Source organism: Bombus affinis, chromosome 17, assembly GCF_024516045.1.
Source record: "Bombus affinis isolate iyBomAffi1 chromosome 17, iyBomAffi1.2, whole genome shotgun sequence".
Lineage (NCBI taxonomy): Eukaryota > Metazoa > Arthropoda > Insecta > Hymenoptera > Apidae > Bombus > Bombus affinis.
Window position 1 is genome coordinate 138630 of NC_066360.1, and position 18755 is coordinate 157384.

An 18755-nucleotide genomic window follows, 5' to 3' on the forward strand; every position below is an offset into this window, starting at 1 on the left:
CACGATATCTTAGCTTGGTGCTTTTGCTCGGAGTGAAGTTTTGGCTTGACTTTCAACGAGCTCTTATCGAATTTTTAATAGAATACTGGATAAGTAATGATGCTGCACTATACATAAGAAATAAAATTATTCATATAAATTGTAATAAATGCTATGAATATGAAGCTAATGCAGAACAAGTAGTGAAAACAATAAATTATAATTTAATAAATTTATATATGCTTGTGGTTTCCCTTCATATCAAGTTGAAATGAAGCAGCAAATTTGAAACGTGCAGTATATATCTAACGTTTAGAGTAATACTCATTAAAAATATCCTCAAACAAACCAGATGGGAAACTAAAGCATATACGCAAAAGCATAAAAAATTGGCTAAAAACTGTAACATTTCTAGTTTTAGATTGTTGTGCAAAAAACTTCGACCTCAGACCCACAGAAAATCTATGGGAATTATTAAAAAGACGAATGTGTGATTCGTATGTTCCATCGCTATCATCGGTCACTCATTGAATTGCATAATAGAATTAATAGAAGCAATGCGAGCGAAAATGAGGAAGAACAAGAGGACTAAAGTGGTAGGATGCAGAATACTGGGAAACGAAAAGGCACTGACAACATGTCTTGGGAAGGCTAAAAAAGTAAAACAAGTATGACATAAGAAGAGTATAAAAGTATAAAGAGCAGAAAAAGAAGAGTATAAAATATGCAAAGAAAAGAAGAACAAAGAAAAACAAAGGCAGAAATATGGGCATATGTTAATAAGAAGAGAAAGAAGAAAAGCAAGACAAGTGCTCATATAAAAATGGAAGAGTGGAAATAACATTTCAATGACCTATTATAAGATAAACAAGGGATATGCAGGAGAATTAGAAGAAAGGGAAATAGAGGATTGAATAGGAAGAATAAACAAGAGGAAAGCAGTAAGCAGAGACAAGATAAAAATGAAGCACGAATATATGGTGCAGGAGAAGCCAGAAGGAAACTAAAAGAAATAGTAAGAACAATCTGGAATGAAGAAGACCTCTCAAGAGATTGGAGAAAGGGAGAAATAACAGCCATAAATAAAAATGGTAGTAAACATGAAGTATATAGCTACAGAGGGCTATTACTATTGAACACTGCGTATAAGGTTTACGCAATGATGTTAGAAGAAAAACTAATGAAAAAAGCAGAGAGGTAGAAAATACTCTCAGAAACACAACCAAGATTCAGAATAGGTCGATGCATGATAGATAACATATGTATATATTAAAATGTATATGTAAATTCTATAGAATTTAAATTACTCGCCAACTGACATTTTTACTTTTGCTTTGTTTTATTGGCAGTCATTTTGATGAATAGATTAGATCACGAGAGAAGAATGGTAATTTAGGACTTGGAAAATCGATTATTGATTTTCCAGAATCGATCGTCTGATTTACCCTAAGGATTTACGTTATTACAAATCGATTTTCACTACGTCATGCCGTTGAAGATTATTCTCCGTATCACCATAAACGAAAACACAAAAGGTGAAAGAATAGAATGTGTAGAATCTATAAGAAAACCAAAAGATGAAGTGAATTATGTCTTTTCCGCTGGAATATCAATCAAGAAGTTATCATCCTAGATTATTCAATTCATCAATTGTTAAGAACGCCTCAAAAAGTGTAACCAAGGTAGGCCAATATAGAAATATATCACACTCACGATGGATGATGAGACTGCGACGTCATACATTGATACGAACTTAAACTTTATATTTCAAAATACTTACTTAGAAGAATCATAAATCATCTCAAAAAAGGAAAATAAAGACTGAAAGTAAATCTAGTTTTGACATGGAAAGACTTTTGGAAATTCTTCAAAAACTAGATAATTATAAAAGAGAAGGAACGTACTTCGCTTTAAAGCAATTTCATGGGACTCAAAAAGCCACAGATTGGATGTTAAACTATGAAACAGAGTGGGAAAAATTCAAGATCCAAATTATGAGTAGAAAATCAAGTGCTTGAAGATGTATTTGGAGAAAATAGCACTGGAGTGGTATCAAACAAATCTGTTGAAGAACAAAGAATATAATTGGGAAGATTGGAGGACTTCATTTTTCAAAGTTTTCAGCAATAAAGTTTGGTCTTCATCACGATACGTGTATAATTTCAAATATATTTCAGGTTCGTTCGTTGATTACGCTAAAAAAAAAAAAGAAAGCTTAATATTTGAAAAAGAGAGGAAGACTATTGAAAACACAAGAATTGGTTTGATTGTTATCAGATTATCTATTCACATTAAGGATAGAATCGATAAAGAAACGATACTCAACAGATGATTTGATAAAAATTTTGGGACAGTATGAAGATAATTATCACAAAAAATTCAATAACGAAGTTCAGATGAAAGGAAAAGAAATGCAGGAGATGAAGGTATGTCTTGATAGAAATTAAAATCTATCATTCGCGAAACTAGCTTTTGTGAATCACTGAATTTTCCTGGCCGATTCCATCCGGTAGAATTATGCAGGAACATAAACAAGAATGTTCAGAAGAATTTCAAACAGGTAAATTCACTTGAGATATTCGCATCCGAAAACAAGAAGTCAATAAGATTGGATAAGAATGAAAAAACTAAAAACCCCGGAGAAGTATATAAACCATTGATAAAACACCGAGTTAGAATCAATGATCAGAAAGATGTTAAAGGTGTTTATGACACTGGAGCCAATGCAAGTTCTATTAACCAAAAGATTGTTGATCAAATAAAATCAGATCTAACCGAACATAAGAGTATTTTCAAAACTCAGTGGCAATGACTCACGAGTGTCCGGGCGAAACCGCGAATGAAGATAAATAAAATAGAAGAAATAATGGATGTTTTTGTGGTACGCAACGATAAGTTCACATACCACCTTGTCCTAGGGTTGGTCGCCATAAAAAGTTCAAATTAATACAAGATAAGGATTTGAGAATTGCTCAAAAAGTTAAAAAAAATTGTTATAGAAAGATAGATGACAAAGAAGAAGAAATAATATCCGGGAAAAATAAAGAAAGAAAGAATGATCAGATGAGAAGAGAGATAAACTTCATTGAGTACATGGAGAATGATAAATTTGTTGACAACCTTGAACATTTAAACAGACCAGAGAAAAAAGAAGTGCTTTGTCTTATAGAGAAATACAGAGAGGTATTCGTTGTAGCGGCACATGATTTAGAGGACAAATCAAATCATGTTGTTGTTCTGTGCCGGAGCATCAAAACCGTTAGAATACAAGTAACGTAAACTCCGGGCAGAACAATGTCGCCGCTACAGGCAACCGTCGGGTCAAGACAAATTCAAATTTTTCGACTCTCCTTCGACCAGTATAAATAAACAGACACGTTCGCGGGCGAGCAGAATATAGTACAGCATCGAGCGAATGTACACAGAAATCATCAGCACTAACGGTTATCTCCGCAATACTTGTATATTGTGTACGTAGAGCTATTTAAGGAGCAGAAATACATATAACAAGCTGTGACAGCAATAACTGCTTTCATCATTTCGCACTATCCTTAACGTGTTAAACCTCTACATTGGTGACCCTGACGTGATCGTCGTGACAGGCGTGATCGTCGTGATAGGCGTGATCGACGTGATATAAGTGAAAGAGGTGACTGTGATAGTGCCGCTGATAGACCAATCACTTTTTTTTGTGTGTGTGCCTAAGCATGACGAGCAATCCCGCCATTGCAGCCCATCCGCTGGTCCGCGTGCCTCCAGTAATGCCTAAGAACATGAGACTCTGGTTCAGCATACTGGAAGAGCAAATGAAGGCAGTGGATATAACAGACGATCGGGCGAAGTGTAGAGCCCTCGTCGGCTGCCACGAGCCGCAATACCTACAGCAAATCGGGGATGTGTATTTGTCCCTACCAGCCGTCGGGCGGTAGGCCGACAAGCCTCAAGGCCGAACTAACGCGCGCCCTTGAGGAATCGAATGACGAGAAATTCAGAAGGTTGATGGAAAAGGAAGAGATCGGCGACAGGAAACCTTCGAAATTTTATCATGATTTCAAAAGACTTGCCGGTCCTCTTGCGTCAGCCAAGTTTATCCTCACTCTGTGGAAGAATCGCCTACCAACGCGGATCAGGTGCTTTCTGGCTGGAGTCGACGGCGACGACGTAGCTAGGATGTTGCGGATAGCTGACGAGGTACACGAGGATCTCAGAGGGCGACCGGCACGCACCTCGTTTGGCGACCGTTGTCGAGCAGCCGGCACAACCCTAGACAACAAGCGAACCCTGACTTTCCGTCGTCAACGCCCTGAGCGAACAAATATCTCAACTGCGAGCGGAAATGCGCACGTCGAAGCGCGAGCTTCGTCCTAGGCTGCGACCCGAAGCGGGAAGGCGTAACCGGCCGAGATCAAGAGAAAGACCGAGAGAGAGATCGGGAAACCCCGACTTCTGCTACTACCATCGAACGTTCGGAGACCGGGCGTACAAGTGCCAGTCTCCGTGCAAATGGATGCAGGAAAACGGGGCCCGCCGTCCGTAAAAGCGGCAGACGACGACGGCATGGGCTCCCGCTGCATTTTTGTCACCGACAAGGCGACGCTGACGCCCTTCCTCGTGGACACTGGGGCCGACATAAGCGTGTATCCCCGCAGCAAAATACACCCAGGAACCAACGAACAGATGCGAATACGAACTGTTCGCGGCCAATGGGACGCGGATCCCGACGTACGGCACCATCGCCGTCACCCTCAACCTGTCCCTCAGAAGGGCATTCACATGGCGATTTGTGATAGCCAACGTCCAATCACCCATCATCGGTGTGGACTTTTTGAGCCACTATGGGTTGCTCGTGGACCCGCGAAACAAACGTCTCATCGACACGAGGACTCAATTGACAGCAAGGGGATACACCGGCACGACGGATGGAGCGTCCGTAAGAAATATAGTCGGTGAATCAGTGTATCATCGACTTTTGATGGAGTTTCCCGACCGAACTCGTCCATCTATTTTCGGGCGAGAGAAGATACGTCACGGGGTAGTACACCACATTGAAACCACACCTGGCTCACCAGTCTACAGTAAACCCCGTCGCCTGGACCCCGATCGCCTCAAAGAAGTCAAGATGGAAGGAGCATACGACTGCCGGCGGAATTTTTTTTACCAACAAGACAGCAGGCCACAGCGGAATACGCGAACCGGCTTGAAAAACGAATGGAAAAGGTCAGGCCGCAACCGGGCACGCGTCATGGCGAAAGGAAAATTTTCATTTTCAAAGAATTGGATTCCTCGCCTTACGTTTTCTTACGCCACGACGCGACGGGTGGCCCTTTACAGCCTCAATTCGATGGACCCTTCAAAGTTATAAAAAGGGACAAAAAAACTACGTTATAAAAATAAACAATCGCGACGAGCAGTTTCCATCGACCGTCTAAAACTCGCGTTCATTGTTCCGGATGATTTAGAAGATAGAGGCGTCGAATCTCGTAACATATTGATCTCCGTAGATCAAACGAACAGCCGCGATGGAAACGGCACAAACAACAACGATCAAACCAGGGAAGAAAACACCAGGGACAGGTATGTTACGAGATCCGGACAAAGAGTCCGTTTTCCCGACTAGTATCAGGCAGAGTTTGGATAACAAAAAAACCCGCAAATTATCAGACACAGGATATATCCGCAACTTTTAAAATAACGACGACAAGGAGATACTCGGCCTAACTTAATAAAAACGCTAGCACTGGTAGGGGGGCAATGTAGTGGCACATGATTTAGAGGACAAATCAAATCATGTTATTGTTCTGTCCTGGAGCATCAAGACCGTTAGAATACAAGTAACGTAAACTCCGGGCAGAACAATGTCGCCGCTACAGGCAACCGTCGGATCAGAACAAATTCAAATTTTTCGACTCTCCTCCGACCAGTATAAATAAACAGAATATAGTACAGCATCGAGCGAATGTACACAGAAATCATCAGCATTAACGGGTATCTCCGCAATAGTTGTATATTGTGTACGTAGGATTATTTAAGGATCAGAAATTCATATAACAAGCTGTGACAGCAATAACTGCTTTTATCATTTCGCACTATCCTTAACCTGTTAAACCTCTACACGTCAAACACAAATTTGTCGTGAGAACTGTGAAACTCCATATATAAAAAAGACCATATAGGTGTTCGATTCCAGATCTATTGTAAATATTCTTAGAAGGAACAGATTGTAAGTTTTTTGCATAAATTACATTGATGGCATCTTGGTTTTTTCTGAAACATTCGACCAGTATATCGGGCATATAGAGCTGTTGATGAGGGCTATTAAGAAATAAGGCTTTCACTTGAAACTGGCCAAATGTAATTTTGCAAAAAATTCAGTGAAATATGTTCGTCACATCATCGAAAATGGCGGTGTGCGACCAGGAAAAGATAACCTCAGAGCAATACGCGTATTTGAACGTCCAAAGAACAAAAGAAATGTAAGACAATTGATAGGAAAAATTAATTTTTATTATAGGTACGTAGAAGATGCTTACAAACTCTTGGAATCACTTCATTACTTACTGAGGAAAAATGTGGAATTTAGCTGGACTGAGAAATGTGGGAAGTCATTCCAAAAGCTTAAGAAATATCTCTAAGTTCGATTCTATCAATATATGATCAAAATCAAGAAATATTCATTTATACAGATACAAGTGGGGATCGGTTTAGGAGCTGTTTTGAAGCAACCCCGAGACAACGGAATATTACAGCCTATTGCTTACTTCTCAAGAAAATTGAAACTGACAGAATCGAAGAAGAAAGCGTTCCATCTCGAATGTCTTGTTATTAAAGAAGCGATTCTGTATTGGCAACATTGTTTAATCGGCAGAAACTTTACCGTTTTATCATTTTCATTGATTATTTTTGAAGCGTTACTGTTTATGATAATAAATAATTATTTACACAAAAGCTGAAAATATGGATTCACTTGAGCTGTGACTCAGCTTAGTTCTTTAGTGCATGTTATACTTACCGTCATAGCGCAAAATTGGTTTTCGAAATTCAAAAAATGCAAAAAATGGCATTCTTATTAAGTAATTACCGAAGAATCGAAATAAAATATCTTTGTTCTGGAATTATTCCACATGATTTAAAAAAGAAAACGTTTCTCTAGGACCAATTGGCTCTAAGATCAATCTAAAAAAGAATCGTCAATACTAAACAATTAAACAATAAAAGATGAAACATGTGCCATTTTAAAGTTTATTACTTGTATTATATGTGGATTGTTTTTCGTACTGATTGGATAGAAGAACGTTTGCAGAGTTGTTTGGAGTGTACAGTCCCGAGAACTTCAGCGTTGCGGGTGTCACATAGAAGACACAGAAAATCGCGAAATTAATAGATTACCGGTTGTCTCCTCACGTCGTAGTTCGAACTTTTCGCAAGTAAGGTAAAAATTTCGGACTTTATATATGATAGTAAAATTTATTATATGAATCCAACAGAGTAACGGTTCAGAGTGTTATAATAAAAGCGTATTAAGTGCTGAATTTGGGAAGGTTTATATACTAAGGTTTGATTCCTCTGAAGGAGTTATCGTCGGGTGCCTAACAGACGTAGCTGTCCTGTTACTGTCTGGTTATTGTTTCGATGACTGTGGTATGCAGGATGTTTTGTCAGCCGTGGTTATCCTATTACTATCTATCTATTACTATACTATCCTATATGCTATATATTCAACATGCTTCTTTACATTTATATTTGTTACAGTAGTAATGTATTGTAGTGTCGTCTACTATTATGATTAGTTTATTTATTATAAATGGATTAAACAGATGCTGATTAAATAGGAAACGATGGTTGTTCAACGTGAACTAATAACAACAACGTATTATAATTAAGACAACTAGATAATTAATTAGCAATTCTCCTTACCACGGATTCAACTCTCTCTCTCTCTCTCTTTATTTTGTTTAAATTTTAAACTATATATATTTATATATAAATTTTTATATAATATAAATATTTATATTAAAATTATAATTTATTTATATTTATAATTAATAATTATATGTTAATATATACTTATATATACGATAATTCATTTTTTCCAAAAAAAATATTTTTTCACAAAAATATTACATTCTTTACAAAAATATTACATTTTTTTTACAAAAATATTACATTTCTTACAAAAATATTATATTTTTTAAAAAAATATTAAATATTTTTATAAAATATTATATTATATCATATTATATTATTATTATATAATACAATATAATATAATATATAATATATATATATATATATATATATATATATTCAATCAAATTTTTATATATTTTAACTTTATTAAATTTCCATTTAAAAAAAATGGAAATTATAAAATATTGTAATAATTTATTAATAATTTAAATTTTTATTAATTTTAATTATTAAATTTTTAAATATTAAATATTTATTTTAATTTAACTTCAATATTTTAAATAAATTATATATATATATTTAATATTTTTAACTTAAATAATAATAATAATAATAATATTTATATAAATAAACATAATAAATTAAATTTAAATCAATATATTTATACTCTATAATAAATTTAAAAATTTTTTATTTGAAATTGAACTAATATTAATCTAATTCTTTAAATAAATTATAAACAATAATAACATATTTCTAAAATTTTTTATTTTTAATAAATATTCATATTAATAAATTTATATACTTTTATTAATTTTTTAAATTTTATTATTAAATCAAAAAATAATTAATATATTTTTTAATAAACTATAAAAATTTTAAAAAATTTAAAATTATTAAAGAATATTTAAATCAACATTTATATAATAAGCTAAGATTAAGCCTACAGTCCCTATAGCTCTCACCGTTCCTACATCTCTAAGAATTTCATCATCTTTCGCGGTGCCTAGAGTTCCTACAGTCCCTATAGCTCTCACCGTTCCTACATCTCTAAGAGTTCCATCATCTTTCGCGGTGCCTAGAGTTCCTACAGTCCCTGTAACTATCGCCGTTCCTATATCTTTCAGAGTTTCCTACAACTCTCAAGGTGCCTACACGGGCTAGAGTCTCCTACGGCTCTCGCAGTATCCAGAAGTCTGACAGCTCCTATAGCTCTCAAGGGCCTAGAGCTCCTAAAGCTCTCCTTCTCTCATCTAAGAACAATCCTTCTCTTCCTTATCTGTATCAACCCTTTGAGTGCTAAATACTCGCGGCCTATGCCGTCCGTACGGACGGCGCGCGTCTAGCACTGACGATCGCTGTGGACGGAATACTTTTTCGTTAGACTGAACTCTGTTGATTGACTATTCAAAGCGCAAATCGTAATAAGTTATAGTAATCCTTTTGCACGAGATTAAATGATTCAAGAGCATTATTTTTTAGTTATTTTTAATTATTTATTATAAACATTGAAATTTACAGTTAACTAGAATTTGGGTAATAAACTAGAAAACTAAATTTAGTAAATATAACACAAGTTAATAATTTAGTTGTGTGTGAAAAATTCAGTGCTTGAGAAAACTAAAAAAACCAGATGTAGAGTTTTCTTACAAGTGGTGACCACTTCAACAATAACGAGGCACTATTGGCATTTGTTTACTGCCGTAAGGAATGCATTTATATTTATTTCACACAAACGTAATAGTATTACTTCTGCGTAGGTGTTCGGAAAAATTGAAAAACCCATACATGCGTCCTTAGTCCATGCCGGGAACTTACAGAAAACGCATATATATATGTCCTCAGTCCACACCGATAAATAAATAAAATTTATAGTTATTTTAAAAATATTTAAATCAACATTTATATAATAAGCTAAGTTTAAGCTAATAGGCGCATGCCCTATCGATATTTTTAAATTTTTATATAAAACCATATTTCTTTCAAATAAACCAAAATAAATAAATAAATAAATATTTTTTAAATAAAGTATAATATAAACAATAATATTTTTTAGAATTTATAGTTATTTTAAAAATTTTATTATCAACATTTATATAATAAATTAAATATAAATTAATAAATTTATATTCTATTAATAAATTTTTTAAATTTTTATATATGTATATATAATTAATTATATATTAATATATATGTGGTATCTAAATGGGTCTTAGAGGAAAGGACAAGTAATGATGTTTTGATTTAATAAATAATATTCGAAGCAACGAAATAATTACAATGCTGTCGTACGTCTTATTTTCATACGCGGCTTTCGACTTCCTGATTCACACTCTCCGGCTTCTACACTCGCTCGCTCTCGCTTCTCAACTCACACTGCACACCTATTCTATTTATTAAATTTATATTTAAATCATAAATTTTTCCAAACTGAATAAAACTAAATAAATAAATTGAATATATAAATCTAAATAAACAATAAAAAAATAAAAATATAAATAAATATTTGCATCATCTAATTAATCTTATTAATAAAAAAATTTCACTTACTATATTCAAAGAAATTGGAGCAACTGAATTATAAATACATATTATAAATCACATTATTGATATTGATGGTATTAAATTAATTAATCCTTTATTGATAAAAATATTTCGTCCATTAGTTTGTCTATAAATTATATTAACTAAATAAAATAAACCAGAAGAAACTAACCCATGAGAAATCATTATTAATAAACCACCTAATAAACCAACCTTTAAACCCCTTAATATTCCTATAGATATAATTCCTATATGAATTACTGAAGATATAGCAATAATCAATTTTATATCAAATTGAAACAAACACATTCTTAAAATTAATATTCCAAATAAATTAATTATTATTAAATAATAAGATAAATTAATAAATTTATTTTTAAAAATTAAAATTAACCGTAATATTCCATATCTCTCTAATTTTAATATAACTGAAGCCAAAATTATTGTTCTAAAAAATGAAGCTTCTACATGAGCTTTAATTAATTACCCATGAAATATATATATTGGAATTTTAACTAAAAAGGATATTAATAAATAAATAAAATTAAAATAATCAAATTTAAATTCTTTAATTTCTAATAAAAAAAAAAAATCATTCTACACTGGTGTCACGTAAACTTGTGACTTAGATTATAAAAAAAGAAGGTTGAGCCGTAGCCCAGCTCTTAACATTCTGTTATCAAACTTTATTATAAATTCAATGATTACAATAGTTTTACATGAGTAGTATAGTATTCTAAATCAGAGAAATCTGAACAAGAACTGCCTGAGCTTGCTGAAGATTCGGCTTATATATGTTTTAGTTTGGGCATGTTGAGGGGCTCGGTGTAGGTTATGATGATGATGAAGTGGTGCCGTGTGCGAAAGAGTCCGAAGGTAGGGGAGAAAGTCTTATCTCTGACGTAGTTTAAGGTGTGGTCGATGTCACACACGCGTTTCAGCACTCTTCTTGTAGCACCACCTTTTTTACCACCATGCGTACGGAACACTTGCATTTTTCTGTTTTACAAAACGCTGCGCACGCACATACTCTCACAATAACTCATATTAATATGTGTGTAAATACTACGTGGATAATCCAGTGTAGCACACAAAATTACGTATATCTCAATAGATAGTAAAATTTAATGTACCAATACAACAGAGTAACGGTTCAGTATATATAACAGAGTGTCGATGAGGAATCTGTCTCTTTCTCTGTTTCTTCGTTGCAATACGATTGACAATAATCTTCAGGTAGTGGTGCAGTTGACTCTAGGTACGTTTTCTCCGGATTCTTCGTTGTTTGGTTTGGGACCTTTCCTTGGTTGGCGAATAGAAAATTTTTTTTCTAGAGCAGCAGATTTCGGCTGCGTGTCCGATTCGTTGACACTTGGAACATTTATTTTCATGCGGTCACCTGATGGTTGGTTAGATGACTGAGTAAAAGTTCGTGATCGTGGATCGGTAGCATTTCGTTTCGATACTGGCGTAGTGCTGTTAGATTGGTTCTTTCGGCGGTTGGTAACACGATTTACTTCTCGTAACCATTGTCCTCTGTCGGCTGCTAGTCGTTGGGCGAGGTTCAGGTTTCTCGGATCGCTAGCTATTACCATATGTTCTATTTCGTATCGTAAATTGAGTAAATGTGTCTTAAGTGTTTCGCATTCTTCAATATCCATAGCTACGCGTCGTGCGGTTTTCGTTTTAAACCGCGTAATTTAATTCATTGAGCTGTTGTCCCAGCTTAATTTTTCAATTTGTCCCAGCAGTTACTAATAGTGGTTGGTGCTGATACGTGTTGTCTTAAACATGAATATAAGTCTCCAAGCGAGTTAATATTCAGGTATCGTATTTTTTTTCCGCTTTTTTTTTCGTCGGTTATACTTTCGATGAGTATAAGGTCAAATAGTAGCTCTCTATCACTTGCACACTTTGTCATGGCTCTTACTTTAGGATTGATAGGATAAAGTCTTCCACAATTACGTCGTCTTGACCCCGTAGTGTTTCAACAGTACGTATGACCTTTTCTGCTTGGACGCCTTGTTCTTCGTCGTAGTCGTTTCTTGGTCCAATTGTGACGTGACTAGTTTTACTTCGTAATCTTTGTAAAGCGTCTGATCCGTCAGTTTCGTCATCTGTTACGTTATCGGTAGCGGTTTCTAAAATGGATGGTCATCTGTGACTGGTCGGTTCCGGTGTCGTATTTCAGTTCTATGGTTTTTGCAAGATTACTATTTCTTTGGAGCAGTTTCTATCGCTAGTTTCTGTAAATTGTTTCATACTTTCAATGATTTCATCGGTACTATTTCTAAAGCTTCTAAACTCGTGAGTTAGGTTTTGAAATTGTTCAATCAAAGTAGCAATTAGTTCGCTTTGCTTTTCGGTACTTTTGTCAGTTGGATTCATGTTGAGAGGCATGACACTTTTAGCAGAAGAAGAATCGCTACCTTCGGAACGTATTTCGGCTCTACTGTTTACATAGTGTGTAAAAGCCAATTTACTATTCTTTTGACCAAGTAGGTGTCCGTGCTCCTTCGCTATAGAATCCGTGGAGTTTCCGTTGAAGTTTCCTCTTGCAATTGCACATTATCTTGGCAACTATAATATTTAGAAGAATGTATTTTTTTAAATTCGGGATTACTTAAAACGAAAATGATGTAATATCTGTTTCCCTTTTGAACGTTTTTTAAAGACGAAAGATAGGAACCAAATCTCTTGTGTCTTTTTCCATTTAACGATGGTATTAAAATTATTTTTATTGTTGCAAAATCATGTTATCTTGATTAATAAATTATTTCTATATAAAATATTGATCGTTAAACTTTGAAGTAAATTGAACTATATAAGAACATGATTTCAACACAACATGTGAATAAGAATAAAATAAATAAAAATAACAATTTTTACATATGCTGTAAGCTCAGTCCCAAGATATGAGTCACCATAATCGACACCACGAATAGTTCGATCCCCGTATTTCAGTTAGGATAACTCTGAGAGGTATAGGAACAGTGAGAGTTATAGGGATTGCAGGAACTCTAGGCACCGTGAGAGCTGAAGGAACTCTGAGAGATATAGGAACGGTGAGAGTTATAGGGACTGTAGGAACTCTAGGCACCGCGAAAGATGATGAAATTCTTAGAGATGTAGGAACGGTGACAGCTATAGGGACTGTAGGAACTCTAGGCACCGCGAAAGATGATGGAACTCTTAGAGATGTAGGAACGGTGAGAGCTATGGGGACTGTAGGAACTCTAGGCACCGCGAAAGATGATGGAACTCTTAGAGATGTAGGAACAGTGAGAGCTATATGGACTGTAGGAACTCTAGGCACCGCGAAAGATGATGGAACTCTTAGAGATGTAGGAACGGTGAGAGCTATAGGGACTGTAGGAACTCTAGGCACCGCGAAAGATGATGGAACTCTTAGAGATGTAGGAACGGTGAGAGCTATAGGGACTGTAGGAACTCTAGGCACCGCGAAAGATGATGGAACTCTCAAGTTTATTCTGATGTGAATACGGAGGAAAGCTCGGTATGGGTGTGCCCAAATGGGGAGACGTTCGAAATGTTGGAATATTAACAACAAAATATGCACCCATTATGATTTCAAGCACGAATTCTACATATCATGGATGTCTTCCGAAACAGAAACCTTTGGTGGTAATTGTATATAATAATGGAAAAACTGGTATTGATAGAAGTGACCAGGTGGTCTCATATGCCACTACGATACGGAAAAGCATCAAGTGGTATCGGAAATTAGCACCACATTTACTCTTAGGAACAACTATAGCAAATGCTCATATTGTGTACCAAACAGCAAAAAAAAAAAAAAAAGAAAATACCGATAAGAAAATTTCGGGAAATTCTCGTTTCCGAATGGTTCAATGTGTTCTCAGAAAATAGTGTGTCCGGCAATCATCGGAAGAAAACGAAGAAGGTGCCCCACCATTTGGTGATACGTAAGAATCAGGAGGGCAAGCCTATAAGAAGGATGTGCACCCTATGTTACAAGAAGAAGAAGCAAACTGTCTCACGCGAAGAAGCGACAAAAAACATAAAAAAACTACAACCCAAAATCATCCCAAATGTGTTTGGAATGTTTTAACGAATACCATGCGATATAGCATAATGTAATATTTTATCCAGAATATAAATTAATAAAAGGTATGGTATAATGTGTTTTTAATATTTTTATGTTGTATATCCTATATGTAATATCCTATATTTAATTAACTCGAAGAAAAAGAGCGTCACCCATACTTTGGTGACGGGGTCCCTATGAAAGTATAACCGTCATGTAGATATGGGTGATGTGGCGACGAACGTGTTAATCGTTTATTGTTGAAAATCATTTATTATCTGGATCACGTTCACATTCATAATCATAATTAGGGTTGCATTAAGCAATAAGATATTTATTAACAGTTTTTTATGATTCATGTCTGTATTTGATTCGATTGGATTAATGTAAATATTACCGTGTTTTAAGCCGTGTACTTCTCAATACGCGGGTATTGAAATACGCGGCTACACATATATCAAAATACAGGGATACAGGGATCATAATATCTATATATGCATCCGTGTACTGAGATTCACGAATACACGTATCGAAATGTATAGTTTCACGTGTATTAACCCGTACCTCATGTTTTATTTTATAATTAAATGTCAGAATATTTAGATATGTACATTTTTTATGAGATTTAATTTATTAGGTTGCAGGTGAAAATAAGAAACATGGTTTTGGTTAATAAAGTTTAGTTTATTAACTTCTTATTTTCAGATAAGAAAACTGAAGTATTAAAATTTTGTGAAAGTAAACGGCTCCTCCCCCCCCCCTTTTTTTTCTTTTTGTTACAATATTTCCAGCATACAAAAAACTCCGTTTCGATATCGCCGAGGTTGCTGGAATTGTTAAATATTTCTTGGTAAGTTCGGAAATTGTTGGATACTTGTTTGCCTTAGCCTTCTACCATTCAAATGGATTTAAATCGAAGCGTATTTGTGGCTCGATCATATATATTTCAATTTGAATATAAACATCATTGTTATCGATGACCTCGTCTTATAAAAGTTCTAGAGCAGATTCTTCATGTGCCTTTGCTGCACTTACTTGTTGAATATATAGTACATTGGTATTGTACGTGCGAGAGTAAGGAAACGTAGAGTGAACACACACGTATGTGTATGAGCGTCACATGATAACGAGAACTGTTGGGTAAGGGCGATGGGTTTTTGTTAGTGCTATAAACCTCCTGCGAGAACGATATCTTAAGAAGAGCAACACTAATAGAGTAGAAGTGTTCAAGGCAAGATCCAAATATGATACAGTGCTGAAAAACTAAAATTAATATATCTTAACATGGCAACAGAGCATGGTTAATGGTTCTGTTGATTTTGTTGGTTGGTTTGTTCGGGGGATTTAATCAGTGAATGAGTTTCATTAAGTGAATAAAAGTTCGAGACGTTTATGGAAAAGATCACGACACCAAAGGTTAAGTAAGAAAACAATAGGAAGATTTCGAACACGCGGGAACGTTTGAGAATAAACAAAAAAGAAAAAAAAATAAAATGGAAAGGAAGGAAATCACGATACCGGTGTTTGATGGAGAGGATTACAATATGTAGAAGAAAACAATTACCATGTTTCTGAAGCTTAAAAAATGTGATACTGTCGTAATTAGAAAAAAGACTAGTACAGATAATGCAGACTGGGGGAAAAATGATTTGAAGGCAATAAATATAACTTACATCTCAAATAAGCAATTAGAATTTATTAGTGAAGAACAAACGGCATATGGAATAATGAAAAAGTTAGACGAGATGTATTTGAAGGAATCTACAGCGCTACAAATTGTGTGCAGAAATAGAGTGGAAAAATAAGGCTTGATAAGCTAGTAAATGTATGAAAAAATGCGAGTGCACAAGTGAAAGAAAAGGAAAAACTGATTTACATGCTAAACATCTTATCCGAAGCATATAGCTATATGGGAGATTTGGTTGATGCCTTGAAGAAAGAAGATGAAACAGTAGCGTATGTGAAAAATAAAATCGAAATAGCTGAAATGCAAAATAAATTTGATCATGGAAAAAGAAGAATTAACGCATTTGCTGCAAAAAGGAGGATGATTCAAATGTGGGGAAGCAGGGCATTTTGTGAGAGAATGTCAGAATGGCGTCCAAGCAGGAGGCAATAACGGTTACCTACATGTCAGGCATGTTTTTGGGTACCTTTTCGCGACAGTTTCCTGGGATTGTTATATACCATCTCCGCTCTGTGCGCACGCGGGATTGTACCACGTTGACGCGTTTAGCGAACCTGTGTTGCTGAGTAATGCCATGGCCTTCGTGATATTTTCGGACGCACGTATAGGTGGTCTAGGGGATAATGACGACCAAACAATCCGTGTGAACCAGAGTGTGGCCACTTTTCCTCATTTGTGTGAGACCTTTATGTCTAAACCTGAAGACGGCACTCGCGGATGCTTCGAAGAGATATATTGCCGAAAGTTTGCGCGACCGCTGCGACGGCGACGGAGATAGAAAAGTTCTTATGTTGGTTGCCGTCTGATTTGGGAACAGTCACTCTGGAGATAGCGGACGATATTAACGTTCTCGTCCTGGCTGGTATTTTGAGATGAATGGTGAAACACTTCCATCTGTTCAGCACTCGCAGTATATTTGCACCCATTAATGACCGTAGTTCCATCGGAGATTATGGCGGTGGATCAGCCTTTACCGCTGGTTTTCCCGAAAGTGACAAACGTGGATCTGGGAATGGCCCGGTTGCCGGAATATTTAGTTGGTCAAGATTTCCGCACAAATTTCGTAAATGCTATGATAGAATTCAGGTATTCAACCCTTTTGGCTGACTCATTTAACCCGAAAGAATATGATTTTTATATTTCGTTCATCGGTGATAATTCTTTAAAAATTAGTTTAGATGTTATTCGTCAGTTAGGGGAAAAATCCTTTAACTTGTCGACAACATTATTAAGAGATGGTTAGTCAAAGAATATACAAAAAAGTATAATTTTGGTTTTGTAAAAGATAAGTATGTAAAATTTGATGACAAAATCCACGTTTTGATACCGACTGTAGATATGTTCTAGTTTCGCGTAAAACTGAGATCATGTTAAATCAGCAGATTTCGAATAATATTAGGGGTGTTGATGTGACATCTGTTCCGTTGCCCAACATAACTTGAATTAATGGACCGCCTGTGTGTGATAAGCCCATTTGATAAATCAGTTTATCGTTCCGGTTTTTTCTAGGACGAATGATATTATCTTGACCATGACGAAGAAGGGCGCGAAAGAAATACGAGATAAATTAGCGAGGAGATATCCAACTGTCTCAGAGAAAATTTAGTTGCGTGACGTTAGGACCGTCGCGTCGGTATTGGTTAACGGAGTAAAAGAGGAGTACTCTCGTGTGTTTATCGACGAGGCGTTAATGATGCACACTGGAACAATAAGATTCTTAAATGCCTTAACATGTGCGGGGGAGGTGTACATGATCGGTGACGTGAACCAGAGCAAGAGCCAGATTCCAGATTCCATTGATACTCTGTTATAACACTCTGAACACAGCTACATACATATGAGTATGAGTTAGTGTGAGAGTAAGTGCGTGCGTAGCGTCTTGTAAAACAGAAGAATGCAACCGTTTCGTACGCATGGTGGTACAAAAGATGGTGCGACAAAAAGAATGCTGAGACGCGTGCAATGTGTATCTACAAATATCTTATAAAGCACATATTAAATAAATTTTTTTTTATTTATTAGAATATTTACAATCAATTCTCGTTGAGAATTTTCAGTAACTTAGTTTGGCGTGATACAATGACATGGATTATAATAGTTTGATAGTGTTGGTTCTAGTAGAAACTAAGGATTTAATCTAGAGGGTATTTTCTTTTTAGTCTGCGAATCTGGTCCGTCGTGTCCAGTAGTTGGGTGACTAGTGGGTTGTGGTGGTTGTTACTCTTGCGTTAAATCTGCTTCTGGACTTGTGTATTTCATCTTTGACTGTAGGTATCTTGAGGTCGCGGTGGATTGTTTCGTTGGTAACATACCAGGGTGCATTTAATAGGGATCTTAGCGTTTTCGATTGGAAGCGTTGGAGTATTTCAATGTTGGAATTACTTGCTGTTCTCCATAGTTGGATTCCGTAGGTCCAGACAGGTTTTATTACGGTCTTATAGAGCGTAATTTTGTTCTGCGTGCTTAGGTTGGAGCGACGGCCAATAAGCCAATAAAATTTTTTGAGTTTGTCCCTGAGTCGTTTAGATTTGTCTACGATATGTTGTTTCCATGTTAAGAGACGATAGT

The 18755-nt window shown here is 35.6% G+C and overlaps 1 protein-coding gene and 1 long non-coding RNA gene across 12 annotated transcripts in view; both read left to right on the forward strand.

The window, feature by feature from the left end:
• The window catches only part of LOC126926082 (GDP-D-glucose phosphorylase 1-like), an 88888-nt gene that overhangs the window by 14449 nt on the left and 55684 nt on the right, over nt 1–18755 (forward strand). Inside the window, exon 3 of one of the 11 annotated variants that reach the window (XR_007714257.1) lies at nt 395–6532. The exons of 9 other annotated variants lie outside the window; for them this stretch is intronic. Coding sequence is in view for 1 of the 2 variants with exons in the window: in XM_050742205.1 (XP_050598162.1) it covers nt 6663–6929 (267 nt within the window). In the remaining variant the exon portion in view is untranslated. Of the gene's footprint in view, nt 1–394; nt 6533–6662; nt 7561–18755 lie in introns of those variants that run through there. One more of the 11 variants, XM_050742205.1, reaches the window with a different exon arrangement.
• Nucleotides 8702–10744, forward strand: LOC126926110 (uncharacterized). The gene is made up of 2 exons (XR_007714275.1): nt 8702–9315; nt 9436–10744. It is a non-coding gene; the product is annotated as an uncharacterized LOC126926110 (long non-coding RNA).